General features: G+C 39.7%; 5 protein-coding genes and 1 non-coding gene across 9 annotated transcripts; 3 read left to right on the top strand and 3 right to left on the bottom strand.

Moving 5' to 3' along the window:
• The first annotated feature begins 1,375 nt into the window (after positions 1-1,375).
• LOC116196489 (cationic amino acid transporter 6, chloroplastic-like) lies at positions 1,376-5,834 on the top strand. Its single transcript, XM_031526234.1, has 5 exons — positions 1,376-1,834; positions 2,128-2,350; positions 2,842-3,172; positions 3,755-3,983; positions 4,980-5,834. The coding sequence occupies exons 1-5, from the start codon at positions 1,435-1,437 to the stop codon at positions 5,546-5,548; spliced, it is 1,752 nt and encodes a 583-aa protein (XP_031382094.1). The 5' UTR covers positions 1,376-1,434; the 3' UTR covers positions 5,549-5,834.
• A 4,470-nt stretch (positions 5,835-10,304) lies between these two features.
• LOC116206672 (protein FIP2-like) lies at positions 10,305-11,414 on the bottom strand. The gene has a single exon (XM_031539471.1). The coding sequence runs from the start codon at positions 11,412-11,414 to the stop codon at positions 10,305-10,307; it is 1,110 nt and encodes a 369-aa protein (XP_031395331.1).
• Positions 11,415-11,861: 447 nt separating this feature from the next.
• On the top strand, positions 11,862-11,933 carry TRNAQ-UUG. Its single transcript has one exon. It is a non-coding gene; the product is annotated as a tRNA-Gln (tRNA).
• A 179-nt stretch (positions 11,934-12,112) lies between these two features.
• Positions 12,113-15,092, bottom strand: LOC116199641. The gene is made up of 5 exons (XM_031530095.1): positions 14,494-15,092; positions 13,788-13,886; positions 13,566-13,610; positions 12,771-12,908; positions 12,113-12,693 (listed from the first exon to the last, which is right to left on the bottom strand). The coding sequence occupies exons 1-5, from the start codon at positions 14,929-14,931 to the stop codon at positions 12,340-12,342; spliced, it is 1,074 nt and encodes a 357-aa protein (XP_031385955.1). The 5' UTR covers positions 14,932-15,092; the 3' UTR covers positions 12,113-12,339.
• Positions 15,093-15,601: 509 nt separating this feature from the next.
• LOC116199648 (serine/threonine-protein kinase SAPK3-like) lies at positions 15,602-19,169 on the bottom strand. Of its 2 annotated transcripts, XM_031530107.1 has the most exons (9): positions 18,731-19,168; positions 17,894-17,968; positions 17,526-17,627; positions 17,210-17,263; positions 17,009-17,101; positions 16,819-16,911; positions 16,362-16,466; positions 16,170-16,268; positions 15,602-16,072 (listed from the first exon to the last, which is right to left on the bottom strand). In XM_031530107.1, the coding sequence occupies exons 1-9, from the start codon at positions 18,854-18,856 to the stop codon at positions 15,806-15,808; spliced, it is 1,014 nt and encodes a 337-aa protein (XP_031385967.1). In that variant the 5' UTR covers positions 18,857-19,168; the 3' UTR covers positions 15,602-15,805. The 2 variants fall into 2 exon arrangements, with proteins under 2 accessions (XP_031385967.1, XP_031385976.1); XM_031530116.1 differs by lacking the exon at positions 16,170-16,268 and having other exon boundaries at positions 18,731-19,169.
• A 4,611-nt stretch (positions 19,170-23,780) lies between these two features.
• LOC116192079 (calcineurin B-like protein 1) lies at positions 23,781-26,698 on the top strand. Of its 3 annotated transcripts, none has more exons than XM_031520506.1 (9): positions 23,781-23,942; positions 24,638-24,766; positions 24,883-24,965; positions 25,188-25,247; positions 25,428-25,536; positions 25,784-25,836; positions 26,000-26,080; positions 26,190-26,302; positions 26,389-26,698. In XM_031520506.1, the coding sequence occupies exons 2-9, from the start codon at positions 24,685-24,687 to the stop codon at positions 26,450-26,452; spliced, it is 645 nt and encodes a 214-aa protein (XP_031376366.1). In that variant the 5' UTR covers positions 23,781-23,942; positions 24,638-24,684; the 3' UTR covers positions 26,453-26,698. The 3 variants fall into 3 exon arrangements, with proteins under 3 accessions (XP_031376366.1, XP_031376364.1, XP_031376363.1); XM_031520504.1 differs by having other exon boundaries at positions 23,781-24,000; positions 24,599-24,766; XM_031520503.1 differs by having other exon boundaries at positions 23,782-23,942; positions 24,599-24,766.
• The last annotated feature ends 53 nt before the right edge of the window (positions 26,699-26,751 follow it).

The following is a 26,751-nucleotide window of genomic DNA, read 5'->3' as shown; positions in this document are numbered from 1 at the left end:
CATAATTTTTAATTTTTCATGGAACTAAAAGAATTCGCAATAGAAATAATAAGAAGGGTAATTTTTTTGCTTTTTTTATCACCTACCCTCATAGATATTGTTAACTATTTTTTATTTTATTTATTTATAAATTAAAGTAAGAACAAATTTCTGATTAGAAATTGTCACGAATCCATTCAAAAGAAGATACTATTAATTTACTTATAATTTATATATTTCTTATTTTTTAAAAAAAATTCTTGATTTTGAACTCATGAACATCTTGTATCCCATTAATTCTTGTATCCCTTTACAATAATATATTATATCATTCGAGTATTATGTATTTTAACATTATCAAAGAATGTTTCACATGCAGCACACATGTAAATCCATTAGTATATATATATATGTGCGCGCGCGCTTAGTATATATATGTGTGTGCGCGCTAGGTAATATTGATTGCACCCAAAAAAAAAAAGAAGTCCACCCAAAGAAGTCATTATTAGTTTAAGGAGATTATCACCAGAAAATGTCAAAATTTTGTAGAAAAGGGAATTCAAAAAAAAAAGGCAAATGTGTAGGAGTAATAACAAAAGGGCAATTTTCTTACATAAATTCATCCACATGGAGAAAAAGTAGTGTACGGAACTGGGTTAAGATGGTGATTTTGCATAGATATATAGATATAACTTTTTCTTGTTTTGGTGAACTACATAGATTTTACTTTTATCTTATTTTTACAAGATGAAAACCGTGTACGTATATGTGTTATTTGATCAATGATCATATTATCCAATGAAAAAGAAAAGAAAATTCCGCCGCCGTCCAAAAGAAAAATCTTTAACATAAAATAAAATATGGGTTTTTATATAGTGACACGTAATACTTTTAGTTATACGGTGTGGTGCTTTTAGTTATATGGAGAATTTTCTGAGTACCACATATATAACTAGAAGTACTACCATGTAAATAAATGTACCATATCACATAATTAAATGTATACCGTGCATCACGATCACATTATGTCACCATATAAAATCCCACAAACTATATACCATCCCACCACAACACCAAATGTCATATGGGAAATGATATCATAATACTATGTTATTGTGACATGATTAGTACTATATTTGGCATGTGTGGTACTACTCCCTTTGAAAAGTATAATACTTGCGTAGGACTTTGAAAATTTGTTATAGTATTGTATTCAATTTCAAAGTGAATATTACACCTTTTAAAGGAAGTACCTACCATTTCAAATGGAGTACTATATCTTTTAAATAGAGTACCACCCATGTCACGATGACATCGTATCAGGATATCATATCCCTATTAAATATTATATATACAAGGCCTTCAGCTTTCACTCTCTCCCATGAAGCCAAAGGCGCAAAAAACCTTAACAGACATTTTTCCTCTCCCTCTCTCCCAACTGATCATCTCTCTCCCATGGCTGCTGCTGCTGATCTCCCACCCAGCTTATGCAGCTGCTCCTCCTTCACATATTACCTTCACTCCCTCTCCCAGACACCTCACCGGCTCCGGAAGAGAATGTTCGCGACATGGACTCCCAACCAAGAGATGAACCAGGTGCGGCTTCGGTCGGGTGCAGACATGAAAAGGAAGCTCCAGTGGTATGAACTAACTGCCCTTGGGGTTGCCGGGATGCTCGGGGCTGGTGTGTTTGCCACCACTGGGCAGGTGGCCAACTCTGTGTCCGGACCCTCTGTCTTCATATCATATCTGATAGCAGCTGTCTCGGCCCTTCTATCTTCTTTATGTTACACCGAGTTCTCGGTCCAGGTCCCGGTCGCTGGAGGAGCATTCAGCTACTTGAGAGTTACTTTTGGTATGGGTTCGGTTTGCCAAACCCTCTCCTATATATATATGTGTCCTTCATTCCTCATTTCATGTATATACCTAATTAATTAGTTAATCAAATTCCATGTGTCACAAATTATATATGACTTCACACACATATATATGGTTTCATGCATGGACAATTTTTGATGTATTCCGATGGAATGGCACGCGCACATCGGAATATAAAAAATTTAAAACATTTCTTCCATCGATTTTACTGGTTTGCTAATTAATAGCTATAATTTTTTCCTAATCGACCGGTTGCTGTTTCATGATCAGGAGAGTTTGTGGGATATTTTGCTGGGGCAAACATCCTGATGGAGTACGTGTTGTCGAACGCCGCTGTTGCCCGAACCTTCACCAATTATCTGAGCCAAGCAGTGGGAGAAACTGACCTGAACCATTGGAGAGTTAAAATGCCCGGTTTGGCTCACGGCTCAGTTATGTTGGACTTCCCCGCCGTCGCCCTCACTCTTCTCCTTACCCTCTGCCTCTGTCACAGGTCCCATTATCTTTCTTTTTCATTTATTTGCTTATTTTTTTAATCTTTGCTTCTTCTTTTTTTTTTTTCTGTCATCCAATCTCATTTACAACTATTTTAATTGGTCTTGAGTTCAAATGCTTCTACGAGACTGGCTGGAGAACGAACAGTAGAATAGACGCAACACGCATATATGATTTGCTTGGACTGGTCAGAACGAACATTAATCTAATGTGGAAAACTTATGACGGGTTTGGCATTTATGGGGAATTAGTAGTTAGATGATATTTAGATGATATGATTGGGTTTAAGTCCCATCACAATCTAGTCTAATTGAAAGCTTGTGAAAAGTAATCCATGATCAATTGTTCAATGAATCAAATAATTAAGCATTTTGCTCGAATTTCTCTTCATGGATGCGTTAGGCCCGACATAAATTGCCTACTTGGACTGATCCAAGGAGGTATCTGTTGTGTTCAAAGAAAAATTAAAGCTTTGAACTGCGCATGCAGCACAAAGGAGAGCTCTATACTGAACCTGGTAATGACGGTGCTCCACGTTGTGCTGTTCGGGTTCATAATAGTGGCTGGGATCTGCAAAGGGAATACCGAGAACTTGATCAAGCCCAGAGGCTTGGCCCCATTTGGCACGAAAGGCATATTTGATGGGGCAGCGCTCGTCTACTTCAGCTACATAGGCTTTGATACCGTCTCGACGCTGGCTGAGGAGATCCAAGAGCCTGTGAAGAGCCTCCCGATGGGTATTGTGGGCTCCATGCTCATCGTCACTTTTTTCTACTGCCTCATGGCGCTCTCCTTGTGCATGATGGTTCCTTATGACCAGGTCATTAATGTCTTCTACTTTAGCTACTTCCAGTATCAGCTCTTCGGAGCTTGGGCCCAAGGACTCGATATCCATCAATTCCAGATCCACATAGTGAACCATCGGGTTTAGGTTGACTATTCGATCTTGACTGCTTTTATCGATTTTCTCTCATGCTTCTACTAAGAAACTATTCCATGTGCATTGCAGGTCATTCTTATTTATTATTGTTCTTTAACTAAATATAGAAAAGGAAAATGCTAAACTAAAATATTTCCAAACATTTCGAAATTTCTGAATTGGGTTGCTGTATGGGTCATAATTCAATGCAATTTTATGGTAATGAGAGTCTCTGCTCGATTATGATCATGCATGTTCTATTTAATGTCTTCACAAGACTTTCACTTGATTAGAAACATGAACATCCTAGGGCAAGAATTGTCATTTTTGCATATTTGCATTATAAATCGAAGCCACTTCATGAAAGGTTTATTTATCTCCTTTGAATTGATGAAATATGGCAAGATTTTTTTTCTTTTTCTTTTTCAGTCAATAATATGGCAAGGATTTTCTTATCTTATAGATATATAATTCGCTCAGCAGATACTCTCTGAAGTGGCATTCGCAGCTGCTTTCGAGAAGAATGGGTGGAAATGGGCGAGCAACCTAGTTGGGGCCGGGGCAAGCTTGGGGATATTGGCATCTCTTCTGGTAGCAATGCTAGGGCAAGCAAGGTACCTTTGTGTCATTGGAAGAGCCCGACTCGTGCCCTCTTGGTTGGCCCGGGTTCACCCTTCAACCGGTACCCCATTAAACGCCACTATTTTTCTCGGTAAGCACTAAGCAAAACATTCTTTTTCTCTCTCGTCATCTAATTATTACAGTGAGTTTCTATTATTACTTTAAATATTTTTACCTGGCCTCTAATAATGAGCGAAAATATTGATCAAGAGAAGTGATAGTCCAGTCCTTCAAAAGTGATTTCCCCGAATGATGCCCTTTTTGACTTCCTCAGAATATCATAACCTCATTAGCCATTGAAGACATTTTTTTCTTTGCTCTCTTTTGTTTTGTTTTATGTTGTCGGGTTCGGTTTTTGCCCTTTTGGCTCTTTCCCAAGTGGATCCCAATTGTACAGAAGCCATCAGGATCCATATGGTTTATTATTAACATGTGCGAAGTGAAGTATGAGATGTGACACATCAAATGATCTTCTACAGTTCTTTCCGACATTCCCTACCGGACAAGACACATTATTAGAGTGATTAACATTATAAATCCCCTATAAAACACAACGAGGAATTTTGTCCTCATTGGCAATTGAATACGTTAGTGGAAATTTATGTTTTCCATTGAGAATCATGTCCTTTGGGAGTTTAAACTTCAATCTTGAGATGTATAAGCTTCTGAATGTTTATATAAACTGTCTCATTTACATTATCGATCGAATAAGCGGAAGGTTAATAGAGATCAAATTCGGTCAACCTTCGTATATCTGGAAATTTTAAGTATCAATCAGAGTTTAGAGAAAAATAAGCTCTGGAACCACCACATTAAGCCTTCAAAATTTAGAGAGATAATGATATTACAATTGTGGACCCTTTACCCTTCTCTATACTTCAGTGATACGCAGTCTTAGGCCAAAGTTCCATAATCGACCACAAATCTAAATACTTCGTGATATTGTGATTTCTAAGTTTACTAATCATTGAGTTACCTAATGATGAAGTTTATCCAAAGATTTTCATGTCACAATATCGTCTGGAAAGTCAATCTATTTACTTTCTGAATTATATATCTATACATATATATATATATATATATGCAGGGATTTGCACGGCGATGATAGCTTTGTTCACTGATCTGACGCTGGTCTTCGAAATGATTTCCATTGGCACCCTCCTGGTGTTTTATCTGGTGGCGAATGCTCTTATCTACCGCCGCTACGTTATCACCGGGACTAGCCAACCCCTCCACGCCCTTCTCTTCCTCTTCCTCTTGTTGTCGGGATCACTCGGATTCTCCATCTCATGGAAGCTCGATCAACTGTGGGGCCTGACCTTGTTTGGAGGGTTCGTACTTGCCTTGATCACCTTCTTCCACTACGGCCTGGGCAGCTCCATGGGAAGTTCCACCATGTGGGCCGTCCCACTCATGCCGTGGCCAGCAGCGATATCGATCTTCATGAACGTGTTCCTGATGACCACACTAAAGGTGCTTTCGTTCCTAAGGTTTGCGATATGGGCTTGCCTGATTACTTTGTTCTATGTGCTATACGGGGTCCATTCAACTTACCAAGCTGAAGAAGTGGAGATGACCGTCAGACCTGATCCCGTGGCGGTGAACACAACCCCGTGCCTCCATCAAAATAAAGTGGACATCATTCAAGTGCTATAGCCTTAATAGATTGAGCTTGGCTTCTTCTTTTTTCTTTTTTCTTTTTTTTTGTGTGCACGTAATATCGGATCTTTGTGATTAAATTCCCTATAAGGTTTTGGGCAAGATGTAATTACATTGGTATTCCCACACCAAGCAAATAGAATATGCCGACCACCTCAAAGGAGTTGGTTTGGTGGCTTTGATGTATATTCTTTGTGAGATATAATCAATTATATTCGTGAAACTATACAGTATTTGGATGAAACAAAAGCATGATCGTCTAATATATGAGAAATGGCAAGAGAAAGAGATGGATTTGACTTTTTTATGGTCTATTCAGCCAAAAAAATGGATTTGTCGTTTTTATGCTTTTTCATTTATATTTATTTTTATTGCGATGTAAGGGCATGATGTGATGCATTCCAAATTTGAAAGTAAAAAGATTTTCTAGAGGTCAATTTCGAATTGATTGTCATCATTTGAAGTGATACTATCCCATGATGAATTGAACATAACTCAACCTTCTTTCAGAGTCTATACGCATTTTTTAACACGTTAAAAACAATAGTTATGTTTTGGACATTAAGTAAACTTTCTTTTCATTAGAAGGTCAATTTCGAATTGGTTGTTGTCATTTCAAGTTATACTATCTCATGATGAATTAAACATAACTCAACCTTCTTTCAGAGTACATACGCATTTTACCACGTTAAAAACAACAGTTAATTTTTTGACATTAAGTAAACTTTCTTTGCATTGGTATGCCTGTAAATTTTTTCCCATTCTAATCATAGTTATTGGGCTTAATTTGCTTCCTCATTAACTCATTAAGTATGAGCGTTGACATGCGGGCACACTCATATGCCACTAGGCAATTTTCCCTACAATCTTTAACATGTGGTCTTATTGAAAAGGATCCAGAACCCCAAAAATATAAATTAACTTCGATATGCACCATGTAATTTGATGGCAGTCTCAATATGCACATTGTAATTTAATGCGTCTCAAAGTGCTCCCTAAGAATAGTCGAACCGTCTCAATCCACTCCAAATTAAGTATTAACGTACCCCGTTAACGTTTGGATGTAAATAGGGTCATACAATTCATGTGTCTTTTTATCCTGTGTAGAATATGAAATTTAACATCTGCGGGACCTAGAAGATTTTTATGTTTCAAAGTCAAATTATTTTTTTGAGTGTAAACTCTGGTATTTGGGAGTACTAAGAGTCTCGACTAATCCAATTCGATTCGGGTAGGTCCACGAAGAGGACAAAACTCTCGCGGCGAGGATTTTCTCAATTCACAAGCGTCAAATCTCTTGAATCTATCCATGTTGACAAAGCCAAATTTTTTCTTCTTCAATTTGTCAACCTTACCGAGAAAGAAGAGAGGCAGTAGAGAATGTCGCTGACAACTCTTGGTTAGGAAAATCGAAGAATCTGTCGTGAGATAAAAGATCATCTCTCAAGGTATTTGGATGTTTTTATCCCTTTTTGTTGAACTAGAGGAGAACGCGCCCCCTAAGAGCGAAAATTTTAAAAAAAAAACAATAGTTTTTTAGTTAACTTGGCTAAAAATGACATTATTTATATCAATAAATTGTAATATAAGTCTCATCTCCGTACACAGAAAAGTAAAAATAATTTTATTTTTGAATCGTGAATGTTCTTATTATGGTGTCACATGGTAATGTTTTTGAAATATTAATTTAAGAGTTAATATACACTATAGATTTAATATACGGTATTATATTTTTCTCTTTCTATAATGTATTATTTTGATGATTCATAAAAAGATATAGACATTGATTTGCGCTATACGTGAAAATTATCTGGTAATTCTCTTTCATTAATTATGAGATGAATTTATGAAACTTAAATCTCTGCCACGCGATTTTTGGAGGAAACACTTTTTTTAAAAGTTTCTAAAATATATTACGTAAGTTGATGCAAACTTAAATCTAGGGAGAAAAAAGTTTAAACATCAGACAGTTATTAACAAATACAAAAGTAAATTTGATGCATTCTATATTTTTTTTTCTAAAATAAAGAAAAAATGAACGAAACTTGGACAAAGAGAGATAAAAGAGGAGAGAGGGGGTGAGAGAAGAGGAAGTGGGAGACAAATGGGACTGTTATTTGAATATATTTACAACCGGTAGTAACTTTTTATTTTTCTTTTATATAAAAATAAATAATAAACACATATAACTTATAAATGAATATAGAAAAAATAGTAGTTGAATAAGTAAAATTATGATGACAATAAACATATACGTACTGTAGACATATAAAGCAAATAATATACTTATAGAGAGACCTTAATTCTATAATATATATAAGTACTAATGAAAAGTGGAGATATCATATATAGTGTAGAAAAGAGCATAGTGAATAGAAAGACGATAGATAAAATGAATTTTGGCAAGTATTTAAAGAGAATTCATTACACTTAACTTGAAGAATATCGCATAATTCTAGCAGTTCTTTTCGATTATTAAGGAAATTTTTAATTTTTTAGTTTTAAATTGTTTTAATCATATAATACTACATGCAAATTATCTAGACATATTTCTAACATCTATTGAATATAATACCAATATATGCCAAATGCATGAACCTCGGTCAATATACATCGAATTTCTATCAAATGGAGCAACTCAAGAGACACATTTATGAGGAGCAGAGGGTTATCAAATGGGCTTATTTAAGCCACTAACGACATTTAACCAAGAGTTGGAGTTCTCAAATCGAATGCTCACATTCCGCTCTTCTGTTTTTATATATTATATATAGATTACAACCTTAATTATGTGATTGTTATTAATTATACATATTTTATGATTAGTTTTTCAGAAAAATAAAAGTGAGATAAAAAAAAATTTTCATTTTTGGTTTTATATAATATTATAGAAATTGATAAATTCTTTCTTCTTTTATCATTGTCCCTCCTAATGAGAGCTTATTTGGATTTTGAAAATGCATATTTTTATTTTCATCAGCAGAGGGGGGTAAAAATTAAAGAGGAAGCCATTGCTCTGTAATATAAGACGATTCCCGGGAGTCCCCAAAATGAAGCGGGGTGCATCCATCCAAACGTTAACGGTGTTAACGGCGTCAGTGATATCTGGAACGGATTAAGACAATAATTATCCTTGGGGAGTTCTTTGAGACAAGTTCAAATTGCAAAGTGGATATCAAAATTAAATCCGAAAATAAATCCAGCTATATAAAACCGGTGCGTCTCCCTCCATTTCCCGTCCTCTTCGACATAGGGTAAAAGATTGTATCCGACGACCGATGGCGATGGTCCACATTCAACCGTAGGAAAACAAGAGAGAGTGGGGGAGAGTCTAGTGGTAGTTCGTCTGACATCGAGTCTAACCTGGTCCAATCTGAACAAGACGACCACCGTAACTGGCTTTATCGGTTGGATAAGGGACTAGTATTAGAATGGATATATATGACTGCGCCCAAGAAATTTGATAGGATTGTCGTGCGTCGATCGTGGGTCAGTTGCCTGCTACGACATGGGGTAGTGCCGTGAAAAGATTTGCACTAGCGAAGGAGATTTCTTCATCGAAAGACTGCGTCGGTCCTTCATAATTGATCAGATCAGTTGGTGCTCCCACCACTTTGAATGAAGTGATGGCCCTCTCCTCCACTTCTTGTGGTAAACGTTTATGTGTGAGCTTCCCCAGCCAACTCATGCATGCTTCCAAAAATCAATTCGAGATATTCTTGGCAAAGTTCGATTCTAACCGTAATATTCTTTCTTCGTTCCTCTCCGCTGAGGTTTACATTCGATGTGAGGGAGAGTGAGACCGAGAGAATCTCGAAAGCAGACGATAATGGCGGTGGCAAACCCCTTAGGCCAGTTGTGGCTTTAATGGGGCCCTAAGAACAGCTGACATATTAATGGGATGGACATAATCAGTGCAAGGCTTGAGCTGAGACTCATCAGAGGTTAGCTGTGATCAATGAATTCAGGTTCCACAATTCCCAGCACATCTTCCAACCTAACTTCTCCAGATATCATACCAACCCTTCAAGCAAAATGCGATCAAGCCGGATACTACAATACCTGCAATGTGATTACTGCATTACCTAGGCCTTCAATGGGATCGAACTTAAGCCTCTGTTCGTTAGGAGGCTTCCTCCCAGTTCCAACGTGTCTTTCCGCTTCCTGGGTCTCCTTACTGTGTGGATATATGTCGAGGCAGATAATGCAGCAGCTACTCAAAGGCAACAGTGGCAAAGGTTACCTTGCTGTACTGATGTTCTCAGACCAGACAATGATGTACAGAATCATCAAATGCGACATAATCTTCACAAGTAAAAGGCAGCTCTAGTGCAATAAAAAAATCAGAGACTCCAAAAAAGTTGCAGCATACCTCAAAACCAGTAAGATCGACAACATATGAAACCCGCGATACAATTTTCGTTGAAACTTTAGTTATACATTTCCTTTTGCTGGGATATCGGGCACTTGCTTGTTTATGTGAAGATTATGTGAAACTTCGACAGCGCACTTGGCCAAAAGTTATTGAGCAGCAGAAGACAATAGCCAACAATAACCCAGAGGTGCTCACTTGTTTATATTGCTCTAATCATGAAATTCATTGATCAGCAAGAACCAGTTAACTCTACCTGGAGGGCGGTATTTTCGGTTTCAAACATCTCTGGAATCTAACAGAGCGAACCCGAGAAAAACTACATGGTAAAAGAACACACATACAAAGAACGCTACAATGCTACACACATCCCTCAACCTGCTACGTTTCAGGCGACACTGCCTTCCCCACCTTCTTATTCTCATGTACTGCCTCGATGACGGCACTAATAATCATCTGCTCGGACTTGATTATCATCTCATTCCTCTTCATCTCAAACCTCATCCGCGTCTTCTCAAACTCCCTCGCCATCTCCATTTTCATCTTCTCCATCCTCACAAACTCGTCCCCTAACATCTTGATTGATGATGCTATCTCAGTGAATGGATTGATTTTTCTCCCCACAGGAGCTTGGGCACGCCCGTTCTCCGGCCTAAAACTTGAGCTCGGTCGAAACGCCATTTCTTCATCACTTTCAACAGAGTCATCGTCATCTGAGTCAAGCATCTCATCAGTTCTCCTGTGCTTCTTCGGCCTCAACCCTAAAGACCCCATATTGCCACCGCCAATTGCCTTCGAAGGGTATCTGCTCCCATGATAATCAGGATCAAGACTATCAGCTGTTCTATGCCTGAGCCTAACCCCAAGAGGGATCGGACTAGCGTAATCACGACCACCACCATAATCGTAATCGCTAACAGCTCTATGAATTCTGCCGCCTCGATTTTGCCCGACATTGAAATTGGATACGAAATTCCTATCAATTTTGGGAGGATTCGTCGCACTAAGCCCTAGAACTACCTCATTCCTATCAGCCGGGGTCTTTGCCCCGCCTCCGAAACTGGAACCGAAATCGTAGCTCGGGTCAAAGTCATCATCTCCATCCCGAAGGTTCTTCTTGCCGCGGGTCTTTGGCACGAGGATTTCGGGCTCGGATCCTGCTTCGATGGAGTCTATGAGGTGAAACAGATCCCAGGAGCTGAAAACCCTACCTGAGTAGCTGGCGCACCGCTGCTTCTCGGCGCGGTAGCGGCGGCGGAGCTTCTCGATCTTGTGGCGGCACTGCACAGAGGACTTTGGGGAGGGGGAGGAGGGGCAGTGGAGGGCGACGACGGAGGCGACATCGTCCCAGTCGGGGGAGCGTAGGGTGCGGCGGCCGAGGGAGAACCACTTGTCGCGGTAGGCGTGGATCAGGGCGACGGTCTCCTCGTGGTTCCAGCAGGGGGCGGGGAAAGACCGGGGAGGCTGCTGCGGGGGAGGAGGGCTGGACATGACGACGGCGACGGCGGCGGCGAGGGAAGGAGATGTGAGAAGAGGAGGGTTTGGTTGTCGTAGGAGAGAGAAAGGGAGTGGTAGGGGGCAGGGAGCATAGCGGTTGGTTGTGAGAGAGAGAGAGAGAGAGAGAGAGAGAGAGAGAGAGAGTGGGGGTGAGGGGGACGGCACGGCACGGCACGGCCACTTAGCTGTAAGGGGCAGAAGGGGGATTGCATGAGGGGGCCTGAGGTGGCGGTGGGAGGAAAATGCTCCGCCGGCCGTTAAACAGGCGCCGCTGACCGGGCCCCTTGCCCCGCCGACCGGGTCACGGCCCCGCCGACCGGGCCCCGGAGCCGTTACGGAGCCACCTCTCTTTGTAACGCCTCCGTAACGGAATTGACGGTTCATTCTTTACTGGGTAGATAAATGTTTAAAGATAATATTTTCCGAAATGCACATCAAAATGGTTCCATGGTGTAGTGGTTAGCACTCTGGACTTTGAATCCAGCGACCTGGGTTCGAATCCCGGTGGGACCTTTCTTTCTCTTTTTATTTTTATATTTTCATCATATATATATTTGTTTTGTTCTTTTCCGTCGGGATGGAGTTCGGGAGCCTGAGCTGATCGCTGCTCTTCTTTTTCTTTTATTTTATTTTTCATCATATGTATATTTGTTCTTTTTCACCGGGCCGATTCATGGAGTTCGGGAACTGAGTTGATCGTGACAAACAACTACCGGTTGTATAATTAGGGATGATAAAATGGGAGCCTTGTCTCAATTTCCAGTCCCCGACGAACAGGACCTACAAGAAATTCTAAATTCTGTACAGGTAGTAGATATCTCTGATTCTGAAACAATCCCACAGAAGAGAGAACGCCGCGAAATCTGCAGCATCAGCAACAAACTACATATAACGTAATTTGTTCTATCAGCCTTGTTCTTCATTTCGATGTTAAAACGCCTTCATGACCGATCTTCCTTCTCCGCAAGAGCAATGAAACAGGAGTTTCCAAGACAGAGACGCTAATGTTGTTCCAAACATCGGACACAGTAGGACGTTGAGCGATTTTCTCCACAATGCTCATGTCTTTAGGAAGAACCGACCCGAATACAGTGTATGAATTCCTCCACTCCTCGTGGTTCGCCAGGCTTATGAAGAATTCTGGGCCTTTTCCAACCCAAGCAACTGAACCTCTTTTAATGGTGGGACAGGCTTCGGTGGGGATCTTTGGGGATGCAGTTCCTTGGGCTCCAAGGGTTCCTTGGATCAGCGCAAACGGAGGGCCAAATGGTGCCTGCCAATGAAAATTCTCAAGTTAGCAATGCTAAAACCTCAAGTTCTTTTCACAGGGTTGAAAGTGAAATAACTCACGTTTTTCAGGTGGTTGCCATTTGGATCCCAGAACAGGCCCCGACTTTCGGCACGATAGAATTGACAACCGGCACAGTGCTTCAGCGCCAACAACTCAAGAATATACTCCACCGAATGCGGGGCACAATCAGGGAAAAGCTTCACAATGTAAAGACATACAATCCATCAACTCCGCCAAACAAGTATCTTTCAATTATACTATTACAGCAACATATATACTACTAGAACATTGGATGGGGCTTCTTTTTTTTTTTGTGTCATGAGGTGACGAACGTGGCTGAGTATCCAAAAAGCTGCTCAAATTTCCAGCATGATTTGTTTGCTTTCATTATAGAAATCTCATGGAGACAGTCCCAGATAGTTCCAATCAGATAAGAAATTTATCGAGAATGTGCTCCTGAAGCGTAGTTAGAGAAGCAGACTTTTTCCCCTTGAAAATTGAAATAGTCTCCACTACATTACATATTATTCAGCTCTCCCTGACACAAGGCTGAATATAAACTATCGTAGAATATGATTTCTAGTTGAACAGGTTGCATTAAGTGGAATCTCTCTTGCTCCAAAAATTAACAATTTGAAAACGGAAAGTCTTTGACATGTCACGCTCCTTCAAAAAGGCAATTTCTCCGCATATCCATTTCAAGAAGATCATGGCTTGGTTTACCATAAAAATAAAGTCAGCACCGAAGTTGTTAATTTCCAATGCTAAATTTAACTATTGATACATGTTTTTTGCTAGGACTAAGGACAAAAATAGTATATACATGGAAATCTAGAGAACTATGAGCCACTTACCTTTATGTGGATGGTACCATATTCTGTTTCCAAGCCAATGATGCCCTGAGAACAAAGGGATAGTGAACAAACGAAAAATGGGGCATGCTTTAGAATTTTAAACTCCGAGGACATAGCCAAAACACCGAAACCTTAATATCAGTCTTCCATTCAAGAAAAACAATGTTTTGAAAGCCTTAAAAATGTTGGCCCAAATAAGACCTACTGCTTTCTTGGTCTTACCTGTCCTTTCCCAAAGATGAGCCCTGAAGTCCACTTAACCAGTGGCCCTGCTGCTTGCCTCTCTGGAGCTAAGGAATCCTTTTGTTTCTTCAACCAACACTGAAATGGGATGAAATATTTGACGTAATCGACGATGGTAGAAATACACTTTTCGGTAAAGACAGTATTCATTGTTATATAGCAACGCTCAAATTGATTCCAAGAAATTGTGCATTCTCGGGATAGTGCTACAGTACGTAACTGCCAAGTATGTACCAAGGAAGAGGCAAAAATTCAGGGAATAATCAAACTCTCATCAGCAATCGAAGAATTAAACAACTCAGCTCAAACCATTTTTCCTCAGTCAAACGCCGGAGAATTGCATAATACAACCTCATCCATCAATGCGGCCTCCAGAGGAAACAAAAAGCAGGTTCTACATGCTATATAAATATACTAGCAAAAAGTCGGCACTTCCAAGTAGACTACCCCATTTCTCAAAAGGAGCACGAATCATGCTTTCATCTCAATTTTTTTAATAGATTACTTCAAAACTCAATGCCTAAATTCTATACTGCAAGGATACAAGACACGACAGCATCACATGTTGTTACCCTAACGAACTACGTTAATCAAGTTGATCACAACCACATCAGTTCTTGGCATCGCATGATAAATGTTTCATGGGGCAAGAAGTAAACTGAGCAGCTCCTGTCACAGTAATCACCTCACCGAATTGCGAACCGCAAGCCTCCCTGTCCCCGCAGAAGACCCAGCTATCGCACAAGCAGGGACCCCCGTTCCCGCCGCACATCGCCTCGCATGCCCTGCAGCACTCCGCCGGTGAATTGAGCTTAAAATTCGCCCCCCATTTCACCGCCGGCCCCCACAGCTCCAAATGCTCGATCCCTCGGCAGCATTCGCCTCCACCACCACTCGCCTCATCGGCCGTCGCCATCTTATAGAACCCATAATCACCATCACCGTTATCATCAAAATGCGAAGAAGAAGCAGAAGAATGGGTTGTGGGTCTGCGCACGTTCGACATGAAGATGTAGACGGCGGTACAGGAGACCGCGCCAATCATGAGGAGCGCCAGGGACGCGAAACCCGCCGGCCCGGCGTCGCTCTGCCTTCGTGCCATGCGGGTGGCGCTACTATGCATAAAGAAGTGGAAATGTGGGGATCGGAGGAGCGAGGAATGGGGCGGGATTGGAGAAGAATCTGAGGAAGAGTAGTCATGGAGGAAAGCCGAAAGATAAATAAAGGCGCCGGGGGAGGGGCTTCCTCGGACCAGGCAGGCCAGTCAAGGTGGTAGAGAAACAAATGGCGACCTTTTTATTATTTTCTCCGAATTTTTCTTTTTCTTCGATTTGGCTGAAATTGTTTTTCTTTTCTTTTTTTTTTCTTGCTCTTATTTTGACATTTTCTATTTTTCCAGTTACAACAGAATCGTAAATTCTATTATCAGGAAAAAAAAAGGCAAAATAAAATGACACGAAAATTCTCATTACCGATGATGATCGAATCAACCAACACCTCTTCATCTCGGCTTGTCCCACTTCACTTAGCGCCTTTCTCATTAACACATCGTATTTCACACAAAGTAACTCTCTTGGCTCCGACTTGTCTCGCTTTCTTGAACCGCTTCCTCTTTGGCATATCATACTTCATGCATACTGATTTTTACGTTCACCCGGTGTAATTGGTTGGGTTGCATAAGCCTTAATGATAATGCCTTATCACAATCGGATTTTAAATTGTCGTCGTCAATAAGGTTTTGCCCGTTTTGTCATGAGACGAGTTTAAAATGGCAAACTTGAGTGACTACAAAGTTATTGTAGAAGTGCAAATTTTCCATATAGAGAATCTATCAAACCAACATTTGATGTGTGGTCTTAGAACAAAACCTTTAAGCAAACACTTTCATCTACTGTACAGAAGCAATCAAACCACGCTCATCCAATGCGAAAAAGTGTATATATAGGTCCATCTCATCTGCCAAATTGTCGATCTACCTCGGGGCAGCGGGTACCATTCTAAGCAACATATTCCCCGCTAACATCGATGTCGGACTCCAAGTCCTCGTCTTCATCGGGATTTGAGGGCCCAGCAGTGCTTTGAACCCCAGATTTAGAACCTTCCCCAGGAGTCCTTGCCTCCTGGATGATCCGCATTATTTCCTCCACGCTCTGAAGGGGTTTGTCCAGCTCTGTTTCGTAGTTTGTTCTCTCGCCCTCGATCAGCTCCTTCGGCAAGTTCTTTAGAAACCATGGGTGCTGCTTAATCTCCGGGATAGTGATCCTCTATGGAAGAAAAAAGAAAAAGGAAGGTAACTTCAGGTTATTTCGTATAAAATGATGGAAGGGCCTACCAGTACGTACTTTATGAAGGGAAAACTACCTTTGCGGGATTGGCAACAAATATATGAGAGAGGAGGTGCCTGCATTCTGCAGAGACGCGTATATAATCTGGTATAGAGTATTGAACGCTCATGATTCTCTGCACAGAAGTATGAGGAGGTCCTAACTAGTTAGCAGATATTTTCCTACAGAAGAAGAAAGCTTCTACTTTGCAATGGTTCTGGTTACTCACCCCTATGGTCTTGCGGAAATTTCTAGGATCTTCGGGATCCTCAAACGGGTACGCCCCTACTAGCATCACGTACAAGGTCACACCACATGACCAGACATCCGCTATCTACCAGACACAAAACCAGCATTAATTACTAAGGGACATAACTTTGCCTGCTATCATGTATTCATGTCAAAATACAATATAAAAGACACAACTGAGTACCCACCCAAAAAAAAAAAAAAAGGATACACAAGCCCTGAATGAGCGAGCCCAGGGCTCGGGAGCCTGGGCTCGAAGAGAGAGAAACACTTAACAACCGATTCTCCAAAGATGCACCAACAGACGTATGGTTTAACTTCGATAGAGCCCATCCAGATTGAATCAGAGATGGGAAACAAATATAAACAGAAACTTGGAGTTCCAAAGCAAGTATGGATGAGCAGAACGCATTAGATCATAGAAGAAATTGGTGTACCTTTCCATCATATTCCTTCCGAGATAGGACCTCTGGAGCTATATAGGCTGGTGTTCCTACGGTCGACTTAGGTTGTGAATGCAACAAAGCCGACTGCACGTTTTAAAATATATTTAAGTAGACCAATGTGGAAAATAATAGGACATTAATATGGTGTCAGAGCAGCAGACTAATTCAGATTCAGACATACCTTTGAGTAACCGAAGTCGCATATCTTAAGTCGTGGTGTTGGGCTACCATCTAAAAGTGTGTTCTCCAGTTTCAGGTCCCTGTGACAAATTTCCTACAGATGAAGAACATAAAATATTAGAACCAACAATTGAGGTAAAAGCAATCTTAAGAAAAGCAAAAAACAAGAGTAACAAATGATGCAAATAAACAGGAGAAGTACCATGGAATGGCAGTAGCTGACTCCTGATATAAGCTGCTGGAAGAAAAATCTTGCCTACCGTACAAGGACAGAGGTATAAGAAAATAGGAAATAGCAGTAAATATCCACAGGAAGCTACGTACAGAATGGAAGCAGTGAAACATAGGGAACATGATGAAAATTTTGGTTCGGATTTTTAAAAATAAAGATTCCTCGAGAGCGAATCAATCATAACGACGATTGTTGTGTGGCTCATAACAATCAAAGATTATGATTGACCTCATTCAGGAGGGCTCTTTTGTAGTCCACGTCTAAGGTTAGAATTTGGAGAAGATACCTCATCTTCACTGAACCGACCGGCGCTGCATATTCTCTCAAAGAGTTCACCACCAGCTGCATACTCCATGACTATAGCCAAATGAGTTGGGGTCAGCAAGACCTGAAACCCCAGGTTCATGAGGGCAACAAAAACCGATTGCATGAGATAAAGGACTTCTAAGCATCTTGCACACGTCCCAAATGTGCTCTGTCCCAAGTGCAAGAAAACCGAAAATCTATATCTAATTGAGGTTTTGGTTGCTCCTCTTACATATTGAGTGGTCTGTCAAGCCTAGAAATCTATAAGAGTAACACTATCCAATGTTATGAATTCTGTCGTCCAAAACAAACCATAAGAATCTTGTGAAATTGATAACACTGCTCTACCTCTTTGAACCTGATGATGTTGGGATGCCTCAGAGATCTATGATTGATGATTTCCCTCTGAACATGCTCATCAATCTGAAACAGAAACATAGGTTGGTGTTCATAATTATAATACCATATAGAGATTTCCCAACTTAATAAATCAAAAGGACACGAAAAGACCAAGTTCCGGAGACGAGGGGAAACAACTAGGAACAAAGATTAAAAAGCTAAACCAAATATTTCTTAATTATACTGAAAAAACCATACATCTTGTGTTGCTGATGCAGCAAAGCTTCAAAGTAAACTAAAAATCACATTTTGACAGTTTGATGGAATGCTCTCTTCGAGGAACATATCGGTGTCGATTCCGGTAAAACAAAAATACAGACTCAAGGACCACCGCTTGCACTGGACTATGATTGTCCTGTTTGCGTGACATGTTTTCTTTTGTCTTCAAAAAGTTCCCCTGTGGCGGATCTCAAACTCATTCAACAACACGGTATGGTATGGGAAACTACAAAAATCCGAGAATTGCAAATAAATGCACCGCATCATAAAAACCAGTCCGCGCAACTTTATTCAACAATTTGGTGCTTCTTGGCTTACTACACAAATTTAACATCGTTCACTCATTCAACTAGTGAAAGGCCACGGCCAAGCAGCTAGAAGGACATCTGCAAGAACTCTGCTTTTCAAGAAATTCAATCAAAGCTTTTTAGGCTAATCTCGGAAACTAACACTAAGGTAACGCGATCGCCATGGCCCATCCGTCGGCCAAGAAGAAGAACTCGAGCACAATCCAAGCATCACCCAACAATCATAAAACAAGAAAATCTCGCATTCAATTCCTATTACCTTCTTCCCCCTTTCAATGTATTTGACAGCAACGAGCTCCTTGGTCTTCTTATCCCTCACCAGCCTCGCCACCCCGAAGTTCCCGGAGCCGAGCTCCTTCATCGGCTCGTACCTCTCCTCCATCATTCCGCCGGAGAAGGGCAATCGTGTTTTTCCACAGACGAACAACCCACTTCTCCTCCTCTGCAACAGCACACAAACAAACAGGGCCACACAGAACAGAACACTAAACACTTCCACGCTCAGTCAAAGAAACTCGATCGACAGACACGTATGCCGTAGAGGGCTTTGCTTCAAAGTGTCGGGTCGCCTTCTGAAGAGACTTGAGGAGTGATACCGACTGGCCAGCTCAGAGAGAGCGAAAAAGTCTTACCCAGATTATCCAACACACACGCGGAGCGTATCTGCCGGTTAAAACATGCCGGAAACGCCAAGTCGGTGTGTCACTGTTCGCTGTCCGGTTTTGGCAATGGGAGAAAAGGCCGACAACGACGTGCGTGGGCCCCGCCCTGTTCAGTGACCCCCCCTCGCTTCGTTGGCGAAGATTCACACTTGAGCTACACATTTCATTGTCGGTTACCCCTACCCTTTCCTCTAAATACATATGGGAAAAAAAAAAAGTACACTAGGTATTAACATAAATAATAAAAAAGGATTATTATGACTTTATGAATACTTTTATAAAATTATAATTAAAGTGGGGCGTCTGCTTCCCCCAATTAATCTCCATTCGAATGCCTGCAAATGCACATGACAAGATGGACCTAACTAAAGGTACCGGGTTTCAAATCTAGAAAGAGGTGAAAATTTATGTCCCTTATTATTATCAAGTCAAAATATAATAGCATATTTCTCGGAGTGTACTCTAATATTCGAAAATTTAATGAAATTCAACTAATTTAGTTCGAATCAGATCAGGATCCACTACGAGATAAAACTCTCGTATCATGAATTCTCTCCATTCACAAAATTTAAATCCAAAATCTTATTTACGATGAATAAATAGCGAACTAGTTAAACTAATTCACATTGGTTATTAATTATTACATTAGGATAATTGATTTGAGGATTCTTTTCCTTAATAATTATGAAGAATATGAAGAAAAATTCTTATCACGTCGCCTCATTTTCCATTTTAAGATTTTTCTGGAGGTTTGATTGAAATTTCAGATGATATATTGGAGTGGTCTCCTAATATTTTCTCTTGCTAAACACGTGGGCTCATCCGACGCCGGACCGGAGAATTTCTCCGCCGTCCGTTGCAATTAAGGTGTGAGCGACACGCGCCATACAGGGCGGTGGGAATCAGCAGCCGGGAAGTCGTTAGTTCAGAAATATCTGTCATAGGCCGTAGCCGTAGGGCCCCCTTCGGTTGGCCGGAGGTTTATCTATCAAATTAAATTTACCGTCTCAGTTACAACCTGCACCGTCCGATCGTGCAGGCGGTGGCGGGGCTTGAAGAACATTGGCCGTCCAGATGGGGTACTCTCCCTTGAAGACCATCCAGGAATGGGATTGAGATTAACTGAATTTAATTAATATCTTTGCGTATTAACTAAAGAAGATTTGATGTGATTGGACAGAAAGCAAAGTGGTGGCTCACGTATTAAAGATAGTGACATCCCTAATCCCTTGGTTGGGTCAGCAGAGACTGAAACAGGCTCTCCCTAATTTTGGTTCAAATTGATGTTTAAAGAGGATGACCCAATTCTGCCAAAATCCAAAAAGAATTATTATGTATTATTAAGTACTAAGTACTAAGTATGACATAAAATCAGGTCCGTGTGCAGGAAATGTTGTCACGTGTCCCGTTTAATCTTATATGGCCTTTTATAAGAGAGAAAAATGATAAGCAAGTCGGATTAGTTGAGGTGATATGATGCTCTTTGATTTGCATCGCTGCCCCAAGATCGAATCGCTTTTTGCCAGCTTCTCTCTTCTGCAACAAGTGAAAAAAAACGAAAGCGTGATAATAAAAGTAGTTAAATGAGAAAGGTTGGTCGATATAGTTAAATGAGAAAGGTTGGTCGATATGGTATGTTGTTGTTTGTTTTGTCCAAATTTCCATCGTGATTTTATTGACCCTATCAGGGAATTTTTTATGATATCCTATACGCTCCTAATTGAAATATTAAATTCTAATCGACTAGATTAAATTTAAATTGATGTCGGTAGAATTAGTGAACCAACATCCTGAAAGAGACCTCTTATTACTTGAGCAAATGGAATGATATCTTAGGCTTCTGCTATTTCTATTCGTGTTTTCTCTTCTCTTTTGTACTTCTCTCTTTTTTGTTCTTCTTTTGTTCCAACTCCTTTCTCTTCTTCTCACCTTTTTTGGGGCAACGAATTCCTCCTCTCTTTTTTCATCTCCCAATTTTTCTACTATAAAGAAATGTAAATTTTTCTCTACTATAAAGAAATATAAGGGCGAAAAGATTATATGTATACGTATATATACTATATAAACTCGGCATAGTGAAAAGGATTTAGATACTGAAATTCAATATTAATGATGTAAGTCGATATTAACTCAATATGAATGATTTATTGAAGTTTGAGAAATATATACGTGCGTACTTATACACACTTATACACAAATATGTATTATAAGTTGGTAATAAAAATCTCATAATTAAATTTATACTGTTCTCAGATATAATCAAATAAGAAAATTAAACCATTTAACTCAAAGATTCATTGAAAAATTTAACATTATATACAAACTTAAAATAAATGTGCAGAAGTACGAAGGAGCGGTGATAAATTTGAGTAATTGGGTCATATAATTTGATAAGATAACTTTTCATAAATTATATCAAATGAAAACTAAAACGACATATAACACTAACGCCTTGTTTGGATAATGAGGTTTGATGGAGTGGGGGGTTAGGGTTTGAAAACCCCATGTTTGGCAAACAAAATTTTAAGGAGGGGGAGGGGTTTGGCGGGCTTCTAAACGCCACTCAACCCCATGAAACTCCCATTTGTGAATGACACCAATTCGGTGGAATTCCATGGGGTTTGATTTTTATTTTTATTTTTTGATTTGTAATGCAATTAGAAAGATATGTTAGTCCTTGCACATTATGAGATATTACATCCAAACCAACACTGGCTCTTTCTTCTACTTCATTTCTCCCCTAGCATAGAGGCTCTAGTCGTGCCGTCCATCTCGCGCAACTCACCCCAAAGTCTCTCTCGGTCGGTCCTACCCTTCCTGACATTCTCCGATAAGGTTGTTTTAGTCATTTTCATGATATCCAAATAAGGGATTTGGTGTCCTTCACTAGGCCACCTTGCCCCGTTCCTCCAAACCTCACAATCCAAACAAAGAAGGAATGTGAAATCTTTATATTTTATATTACTATCATCATAAAAACAATACGTTTTTCTAAATAAAAATTGTATGTATAAACTAATAATTCTCAAATTGCGATTTAAGTTTTCTCAAATTGTTGGTACAAATTTGCAAAAATGTCTCGAGTCGTTCTAGTCCACTAATAGCATTAAATTTCCCATCCTCAAGAAATCATTTTTATTTTCAATAATTTATCGTTCAAGTCAACATTTGAATGATTATACCTTTTTTTTTGGGTAACTAAAATTGTAGGATAATACTTTACTTTTGAAATCATTTAATTAGGATAATATTTTGAATTGCTCCATGACGCAAATCCTTTAAGTTATATATATAAATAGATAAACCGCCTTACAAGATCTTATCATCCTTGGTCGGATTCTGCAATCCGATCCTCACAGTCATTAGCACATCTTAGCCGACCTTAATTGACAACCTTGTTTATAAAAATTCAGGAAGAAATAAAATTTTAAAAAAACTTAATTAAGTGGTAAATCAGCTATAATAAAAAGTTCTAGAAGGTAGAAAAATTAAGGGCAAATTCTATAATGGAGTCAAATTATATTTTACGGTGAAACGTTAGTTTTTTTCATAGTCCTTTTAATATTATTAATGACAACATTTTGGCTCATAGATCTTTTAATGGTGTCACAAAAATGCATCGGACCACATGTAAAGTACAATAAAATTGAAAAGTCGTTTACGTGTCAATGGCGTGTCATTGACGTATCTATAAATTGAAACCCGCTTACATGTTGATGACATACTGCTAACATGTTCTACTTATATTAGATCGATTTTCTTCAAAAATTGATTTTTATGGTCCGGTTCATTGACGTGGTGGAAATATTTAGGATTAGTGGTATAATATTGTCAGCGGAAATGTTGAAATAAAAATATGAAGGATTAAAAATACTTGGGGCAAAATATATAAATAATGGACATATGATATTAAAAGTTGATGGGATTAATGGCTGAAATTAATGTTTTATCGTAGAGCACAAGTTGAAGTTCCATTGTAGAATTTATCAAAATTAATGTGAAGTTATAGCCTAATATTTTAAGTGTCGATTAACGAATTCTTAAATATCAAGCGGAAGTTTGAGTTTTACACCCCAAAGTTTGATATTTAGTCCACTCTGCACCTTGAAAGTTTTGATTGTCCTATCATGCACCCCGAAGTTTGGTAGGTATTTATCTATGCATCACGGTGCAAAAATCTATCAAATGCCTACCATACTACAACATAATCAGCAATCCATTATACTATGTTTTTCTTTAAAGCTGCTTAGCTTTAATTTTTTTAATTTTAGAACAGTCATTCACATCAGACCTAACACATTAACGGGAATCACTTTTCACGATGAGTTAAGCACGAGACTTCAAAGAGATGAGTGAATTATCTCGTGACCATGAGCCAACCTGTTGTTCGTAACTCTAATCCTTTACCCTTGCCAGCTGCCTTTGGTTGATTAAACGCGTCGAAGGTTGGCGAGATAGCAGATAGGTTGGGACAAAACAGAAGTTCAGGGATCAAAATCGGGCATAATTCAAAACTCAGGGTGCAAAATGAGATTTCTTGCCCCCAACGAAAATCAATCAGGTCCGAGGATTCTATTGGAAAGATATTGTCCGTTGGATCAAACAGCGTCTCATTGGCCTTCACCCGCCAAAAGAGAGAATCGCGGGAAACGCGGGCTGCCTTTCACACGTCCAACAAAAACTGGGGGCACTCTTCAACGACACCCCCCACCCATCTCGCCAGGCGGAGGCGGTCTCTCTAGAAAAATATCTCTCGCAGCTCTCACCGCTGCTCGGCGGACAGCTTTATCCGGCCAAGCGTCTTGGTCGGTGAGCACCAATATCTCTGTTTCCTCTCAGCACGGTGGCATAGGCAAATTACTGCCTTGTAAATTGCCTTTAGCTCAACTTTTTTTTTATTTTATTTCCCCCTTGTGCATAATTTTTGTTGGCTTTCTGCCCTTTCTGATTATAGCAAAAAGGTTTTTTCTCTTTCTTTTTGTAACATTATTGTTGGTAATTTGATGGGAACGACGAAGGGAATTTTTGGGAACGAAAATGGAAAAGCTTGTGACATTCACGTTAAATCCTGCCGGTCGATATGGTTTTGGGATGGGGTTTTTCATTCCCTTGTGTTGATGGTTCATTTAAACGGGACATGCGGGGAACAACATTGCTTTGATTTCTCGGATTGACGAGATTCGAAGGGAAAGATCATTTCAGGTCAATGAAAAAAAAACTTTTGGGTGGATTTTGGTGTCTTGGGTCTATAAATTTCCCCTTGGACCTAATTTATTGGTTTTTCGATCCATCATAGTATCGTGATGATTGAGCTGCTGGTTTTTAATACTGATTATTGTTTTATAATGATGGAGGCAATATCTTGATCAGCATTAGGATCTTTTTTTATTTTAACATTATGATTTATTCTAATCAGTGATATCGTTCTTTTGTTGTTGTTCTTCGTTTGGTTTGCAATTTTGAAGGTCAGGATGGTTCTGATGATTTATTTTAGTAAAGTCTAGGCACCAGTCTAGAAGGTGTGCCATTCATCTCCCACCTCATCCGTAAGATGGGCTGCTTCCCATCTAGACAGAGAAGAAGAAAGGTGTGGGGAATCGAGGATCCCATTCTCCTCGCTTCGCAAACGGCTTGTAAGTTCTTTAACTTATCGAGGTTTCCAATTGCAGTATAAATCTTGTTTTTTGATTACGCATTCCGTGGTTACAAGCTATATCCGATTGCTAGAATGAAATGTTGTTTTTGGCAGTCAGCGTTAGTGAAGTTGAAGCTCTGTACGAGCTATTCAAGAGAATCAGCAGCTCTGTGATTGATGATGGCCTGATAAATAAGGTAATCATATATATTGAGGTCTTACTTTCTCAGTAATTTTCCTGCATGAACTGCTGCATCGGTTGTTGTACTGCAGAACATTCTTGCATTAAAAGTCGTCACCTTTCTCTAGATTGAGTTTTATTTCTTTGCCCATTAACATGCATGTAACCATTGCACTGTACAAGGTCTCTAACTGGGGATGCATGATGTAACATTGGATTATCTTTTTTCTTCGCGCAGGAAGAGTTCCAGCTTGCTCTTTTTCAAAATAGCAAGAAAGAAAGTCTTTTTGCAAATCGGGTAACTTCAATTTTCCTTTTTTACGCCTTTCTTTACATTGATGGCTTGCAAGCCCCAGCCTAAGGGAAGAATCCACCTGCAAAAGCTCCTTGATGTATTTTTTGCAGTTTATACTATAAACCCAACCTCTTCTTCCTGAAGGATCTACATGTTTCGATATTGAAACTCTCTTAACTGCAGATATTTGAGCTCTTCGATACCAAACATAAGGGGTTCATTGACTTTGAAGACTTTGTTCGATCTCTTAGTGTCTTCCACCCAAGCGTTCCCAGAGAAGAGAAGATCGAATGTAAGTCATCCAAAGATTACCGTTAAGCTCTGAATGTAGTTTAAGCTTGATAGCTGCGAAGTCTTTTTGCCCTCCAAAACCATACACATGATTACTGGACCAATGGCTTTTGGGGTTGCCCTGGTTTCTCTTTCTCTATGAGAACTAAAACTAAGAATTTTCACTTAAAATCAAATTACTTTGCAATTAGGCTAACTCATTGATGCATTGCTATACTTAAAATTTAATGAGTGTGCTTGTTTTGCAGTTTCATTTAAGCTTTATGATTTGGACAACACCGGATATATAGAGCGCGAAGAGGTGCGTCCACCTGCTTACTGTTACTGGGATTATGCTGTCCATTTTCTCTGTCGTCAGCCCTCCTGCGGCTCTTATGCTAGCACCCCATTGAGACTGATTAGATAAAATGGGCATGCTTTCTTTGCTGGATCACGTTCATACATCTCTTATGTTGTTTTGGCAGGTTAAGCAAATGGTGTTAGCTCTTCTAGGGGAGTCAGGAATGATGTTGGCTGATGAGAGTGTCGAGATAATTCTCGACAAAGTAAGTATACTTAGCGAGATTTGAACTTGATGAATTACTGTCAGTTATAGAGTTGACGTGCTAGAATTTTTCCTTTCACATGGTAACAATGAGCTTTTGAAATGCATAGACTTTCTCGGAAATTGATGTTAACAAGGATGGGAAGATAGACAAGTTGGAATGGCAGAAGTTCGTTTGCAAGAACCCCTCTCTGTTGAAGATCATGACCCTTCCCTATCTGACGTGAGCTCCTCTATATATATACATCACATCTCAATGTATGACCTTTGAGCCTGGAACAGTTGCACTTACATGCTTCTTGGTTGCAGGGATATAACAACGGCATTCCCGAGCTTTGTTTTCAATTCGGAGCTTGATGAGATTGTCACTTAGAAGATGAGATAGTCAAAATTTTGTTGCACTTACGATTCTAATTTAGAACCTGATAGCATAGAAAGGATGAATTCGCAGATAATTCAAGGCAGGTGTAGTTTCTGTATCAGGGACTTGTGTGAGAGCGGAGGATGTGCAAACTTCAGGGCTTTTTTTGTTAGTTTTAGAATGCAACTACTGCTAAGATTTTTCTTCTACACCATCTCTATACAGACAGACTCGGAGTCAAGCTTCGGTTTTTACTTTTTTCATAGTCTTTATATGATGAAATATAACTGGTCTGAAATAAGCCTCAAGCG

The sequence above is a fragment of the Punica granatum genome, chromosome 1 (assembly GCF_007655135.1).
Source record: "Punica granatum isolate Tunisia-2019 chromosome 1, ASM765513v2, whole genome shotgun sequence".
Lineage (NCBI taxonomy): Eukaryota > Viridiplantae > Streptophyta > Magnoliopsida > Myrtales > Lythraceae > Punica > Punica granatum.
The sequence above is the reverse complement of the archived record's forward strand: the minus strand, read 5'-3'. Positions and strand labels throughout refer to the sequence as shown.